The sequence below is a fragment of the Adiantum capillus-veneris genome, chromosome 4 (assembly GCF_014529385.1).
Source record: "Adiantum capillus-veneris isolate H3 chromosome 4, ASM1452938v2, whole genome shotgun sequence".
Classification (NCBI taxonomy): Eukaryota; Viridiplantae; Streptophyta; class Polypodiopsida; order Polypodiales; family Pteridaceae; genus Adiantum; species Adiantum capillus-veneris.
This window is the reverse complement of record NC_140934.1, coordinates 109,790,348-109,795,707: the sequence shown is the minus strand read 5'-3', so window position 1 is coordinate 109,795,707 and position 5,360 is coordinate 109,790,348. Positions and strand designations below refer to the sequence as shown.

The window sequence follows — 5,360 nt, the reverse complement described above, 5'->3', positions numbered from 1 at the left end:
GTACATGGTAACAAGTCCCACCTAGGAGTGACATGGTGAACGAGAGCTGGCACATAGAGTATAGGGAAGTTCCATGCCGTAAGGACAGGATAAGTCCACAAAGGGGACATCCTCGAGAGAGGTAAACAAGTCAGGATGAGAGGTAATGTGCTTTGTAGCACCACTGTCAAAATACCACACATGAGCATCTGTAGCAACTGACATATATGCATCATGGACAGAAGGATCAAAAGTACACTCTGCACTAAAAGCCCATTCTGCATCAACATCAGCATCACATTCTCCTTTCACATCACTCAACAATAGTTGCATTTGTAGTAGAATGATCTTTCTTCTTAGCCTCTTTTGCCTTTAACTTAGGACATTACTCGATCAATTAGCTTTACAATAATGGCAACGTGTCTTCTTTTGCCCTTTTCACCAAAATTAGACCAATTGCTGCCAGCAGAAGCATTAGGAACATGTGATTTACCACTCACAAAAAACCATGAGAAGTGACTACATTGCTTTTACCACCTTTTCTTTGAGCGGCAATAAAGACCTGTTCAATTGTACGTTGTTTGGCCCACCCTTTTTTTTTTATAAACCGACTCTTGCAACATCAATATGCATAATGCATCAAACTTAACAACTTCTGGCCTTCCTTGGGTCATAAGTTCTTGGAGAATTTTGCACGTGAATTCCCCCCTTTCTAACTTGTTCCATATGTAAATTAGACCCAAGTCTCACTCTCATTAAAAAGATGGGAAAATCACCATAATACCCCTCTAATTTGTGGAAATTCCCAAAATACCCCTCAAATTTCAAAAATTCCCAAATATCCCTGTATCTATTTTAGTTGGGTGTCCATGATTTCCTAATGTAAATTTTTCACAAATTACCTCCCAAAAAAAGACAATTATGTCTAAAAATAATGAAGCAATTCATCTCCAAAGCCTTCATAACCAATTCAAATTCTAGTTTTAGTATTTTCTTATGAAAAGCTACAATTTTTTTTATCTTTGGATAAATTTACTCTCACAACCAAAGGTATTTTGGAAAAGTTGGAAGGGCATTTGGGAATTTATGACAAAATAAGGGGTGTACATTGGGAATTTTTGAAATTTGAAGGGTATTTTGGGAATTTTTCCTAATAAGATTATTGGTATTTAGGATATATTGTGGTCTCACGTAAATGTAGTTTCAATTAGTGACATTAAAGATATCATCCCCTTCAAAGTAGGTTCATTTTTTTACTTTTGTTGCTCCTAAAGTAGAGAGGACAGTCCCCTTCAAATAAGGTGGACCAAACGTTGAGTTCTTAATGCTCTTACTACTCACCTTTTTGTGAGTATTATGAAGGTTACGAGTTTTAAGAGGGAAATGGAAGGAAAGTTGCAATGTTACTTAGTTTAGAAACTTCTATAATACCACTAATTATACTAATTCATAGTGAGACCCGGCTCTTAAACAGTAGTATCACTCTCTGGCTCAAAACCGTCATCTAGTAGTTGCTCCCAAGGAGGGATAATCTACGGAGTGACATCTCCCTTCTCAAAGTTAAAACTATCTTGAGCAACATGAGGTATGTCAAGGTATACGAAATTCTCTCAATTTGCAGCTTGTTGCGAATCGACAAGATTGACGAGCTTGTATGACTAATTTGAAGCTCAAGCTGTTGTGGCACATGTAAAGAAGTACCTTTCTCCATCTTAGAGTGACAACTCTTTGGGCATACGGGTTAGGAGAAACTAATGTCTCGAGCATCGCCTTCATCGTGCTGAGGAGTAGGCCAGCCTCCTCGTCAATAAACATTACCCTAGTTATACATGAACATGATATGATGGCTCTCATGATCAAGTCTCTTTGGAACTAGATTATAAGCATCATGGGAGAGCTGCTGCTCATTTGCCTTCCTCACCACATGAAAAGTGCAACCACATTCATCCTATGAGTAATCTTGAGGTGGGTTGCTAGATACCACTAAATGTTGGCATTGTATCGCTATCATCTAGTTTCTTGTCACTCTAGTTCCTCAATATATCATCCATTGGCAACAAGTGTTTAGGAGCATCTTCTCGAGAAAATGAATATATGGCACGTGGGCCACTCTCTTCTAAAGCTATCTCTTGGCTTTTGATTCTCATGTAGCCTTTATCAAGCCTCTCACTTGGTTCGCAAATTCTCCATGAGGTTTAACTCGGTGGGCTTTCCACCACTTATCTACGGAACCACCAATCCCTTCCACTATAGGTTTGGGTCATCTTCATTAATATATGGTGGCAATGAGCATAATTTTACACTGGCTGCAAGCGGATTACCAACCAAATGGTCACAATTTTCAACTCTTATTCTTTGCCAATGAGCCACCTTTGGTACTTGCCTCATTTTTGAGGCACTTGGTTCATAGGCATCTCATTCACTGTGCTAGGTTGGGATGGTTCAAGAGAAGGGGCAAATTTGCTAGTCATAGTCAAAGCATGCAAGTATAGATTTCCATCTATGCCTTGGTACTGCTGACAGAGTAGAAGGAAATCCTGCTTTTGCTGTTCTCTCCAATTGGTACTAAATACATTTGGCCCTCATTCAACAAACATGAGCAACTACATGCATTGAGTAGATTAAGAAAAGTGATTGCATGTGAGGAGATGCCGTCTTGTTGAATCGTGGAAAACAATCGAGAGCCTCATATAACCTTTGTCTATTTCAGTAGACTACAATTAGAGAGAACCCTCCCTTCACATTTGCTACCCAAAGCTTTGTTGGCCGCACATTTGCTACCCAAAGCTTTGTTGGCCGTATTTTGCACTCGATGAGTCCCAAGAGCCACTGCATCGCACAATGAAAGCATTTCAAAAGCATATGGACTTGCGGCTCTGCTGAATAGAACATACCCGTCGTATCCCCTTTCAACCTGACATTTACCCTATGAAAGCTCAAGACATTCACTGCATTAAAGCGAATCTCCAACGATTCCTGCCTAGCCTTGTCCTCCTCCCAGCTCGCGTGAAAACCATCATGCAATTAGGGGTGATCGAGCTCGCGATCCTGGATCTATTGATTGCAGCCTATCCAAGTAATGTAAATATATAAACGTATTTGAATTTCCTGATTTGCTTGCAGATGCAAATTTCGTGCATATAGCTCCTGGGCAACTTTAATTCTATTCATGCTTGCAAATTAATAATTAAAGTTTCGATATAGACAAACTAAGACCCTTTTCTCTACAAAAGACGTTGGCTAAATTTTTATTAGGGTTGGACCCGTAATCAAGTACAGAACCCTAGCTGCCAAAAATTGGTTTGGTCTGTGGCAACGAATTTACTATACAAGCTGGCAAAAAATGGGAAAGGCAGAATGGTCAGAACTCTCGTGTGCACTCGATGGGGGCAGTGCTGTAGCGGGCGGAATCAGTGCAGTAGTCGTAAACCATGAAATTCTTCTTCACCCACTGCAGCTTGCTGCGGTCAATGGAAGGCCCAGCGCCGCCGGTGGCGCTGATGTGGTTGGCGGCAGCGCGGGCGCAGACAGAGGCAGAGGCCGCGGTGGAGGCCCGACAGGCGTTGGCCGCTCGGAAGTTGTGGTAAGTAGCCACGAAGGGCGCATGCGCCCAGTTGATCTTCACCAGGCCGCCCTGCGTGGCCCAGCTGTCGCCATTCCAGATGCTGGAGTACACACGCATGGCCTGCTGCCGCAAGTAAGGCACGCCCGCCGCCTCGTTGTTGGAGAAGACACGGATGGGCACGCCATCGACCAGGAAGACTACGCGCTTGGTCGACCAGTTGACGGAGTAGGTGTGAAAATCCTGCGTGGGGTCGAACCACAGCGTAATGCGCTGCTCTCGCCCGCCCACGCCCGCCGAGAACACGTTTGTCTGCAGGACATATGGCTGCCCGGACGCGTTGCCCAGAAACTCGAAGTCCAGCTCGTCGTGCTTCGCCCCCTCCGATGACAACTGCATCATCAGGATTCACCACCATCAAGAATTCATCATCAGCAAGAGCACGCGCACACACACACACACATCAGCAGCATTCACGGCAAAAGCAGTGTCCGATCAAGAGAAGTGATGGGTACTCACGTAGTAGGCCGTCACCGTGCCCGCTGAATCCCCTGGCACCAGCTTTATCTGCATGTCAATATTCCCAAATAGATAGCTCTCCTTCGACGCGAAGCCGGAGCCTGCAGGACCGTTTCAAACAGTAAGATAACTGCTCGCTGCAGCATCCCAGCAACATTTGCAAAGTTGAAAAGCTTCACTTACCTGTGGACTGATCCAACACCAACTGCAACGACTCGCCGCCCAGAAACTTCACGTTTGTGGGTGCCCAAGAAACCTCGAAGTTTTCATTGAAGTTGGCAGTGACAGCTAGCGTGCCAGTTGAAAAGGCGGAAAGACATAGGTGAAGCGCAGTAAACAAACAGGCGCTACCCATCTTCATTGAGGAAGCTAAGAATCGACGGTGAGAAATGTCTATCTAAAGTTTATTCACAGAGAATGAGAGACTGTGTGTGTATGTTTGTGTGCAGATATAGCCTACAGGGAGGGAGAGAGAGTGTGAGAGAGATTGAGAGCGCACCCGAGCTCTTGTAAACTTGGGAAGCAATACACATTGGATACTAGCCTATGATGCCGTAGGTTATTTATAGTGAGCATTTCCACCGTGTCTTTCATCCCAAAATGGCTGCCAGTTGTTCACTAATAGCGAGAGGGGACCTTTGAAAGGTAACGGGCAGCCTCGTAGACGCGGTTTTTGGAATCTCACCAACACATGCATCGCTAGCAACCGAGAAACCACCCATCACCAACTTCTCCCCATTTTTATAAACTCGTGCGAAAACTCTCCTCTCTCCTTTTCAATTTACACACGACTGTGGTTCTTCCAGATAGACATTCTATACTTGCTTGGTCTTTTCACATGTCGTAGGAACAATCCCAAGAGATGCTTGTAGGAGTGTTGTCCCCATGGCCCCCACAAACTACTCGAACAAAGAGCAATCCTGACCCACCAACAAGATGGGCATCCGTTAGAGCTGAGTTGCACCCAGGTCCACTGGAGGAGTAGGGCGATGGAGGAAACTAAAAGTAGCATATCATGATCTCTGTGCTCGAGTTTTGAAGCCCTCTTATGGCATTGCTAGTACTTGGAAAAAGTAAGGTTTTAGGTTATCTTTTAGGGGTCGATCATTCCTCCTTGTTTGTAGTACAATGTTTCCTCTAATCTTATATAGCCCCATGTTCTCCATGAAAATAGCCCTTGCATAAAATCTCACAGAGTGCGACCATGTTTCCTCATCCCCCCACTCCTCCAACTACAACCAAGTGCAACTCATCTCTCATATCCCCGTCCCCATCCTAGGAAAACAATCAATGCAAAACA

The 5,360-nt window shown here is 44.1% G+C and overlaps 1 protein-coding gene across 1 annotated transcript; it reads right to left on the bottom strand.

Annotated features, from left to right (window-relative positions):
• Positions 1-3,197: 3,197 nt before the first annotated feature.
• On the bottom strand, positions 3,198-4,555 carry LOC147459786 (xyloglucan endotransglucosylase protein 1-like). The gene is made up of 3 exons (XM_086510985.1): positions 4,244-4,555; positions 4,061-4,161; positions 3,198-3,934 (listed from the first exon to the last, which is right to left on the bottom strand). The coding sequence occupies exons 1-3, from the start codon at positions 4,419-4,421 to the stop codon at positions 3,341-3,343; spliced, it is 873 nt and encodes a 290-aa protein (XP_086367111.1). The 5' UTR covers positions 4,422-4,555; the 3' UTR covers positions 3,198-3,340.
• Between the last annotated feature and the right edge of the window lie 805 nt (positions 4,556-5,360).

Bases quoted from the DNA above. Each gene is read 5' to 3' on its own strand.
- LOC147459786 (XM_086510985.1), bottom strand. From the start codon at position 4,421: ATGAAGATGGGTAGCGCCTGTTTGTTTACTGCGCTTCACCTATGTCTT. The intron at 4,162-4,243 runs GTAAGTGAAGCT...ACGGTCCTGCAG, and splicing joins GGTGTTGGATCAGTCCACAG to GCTCCGGCTTCGCGTCGAAG. The intron at 3,935-4,060 runs GTGAGTACCCAT...CTGATGATGCAG, and splicing joins GCACGGTGACGGCCTACTAC to TTGTCATCGGAGGGGGCGAA.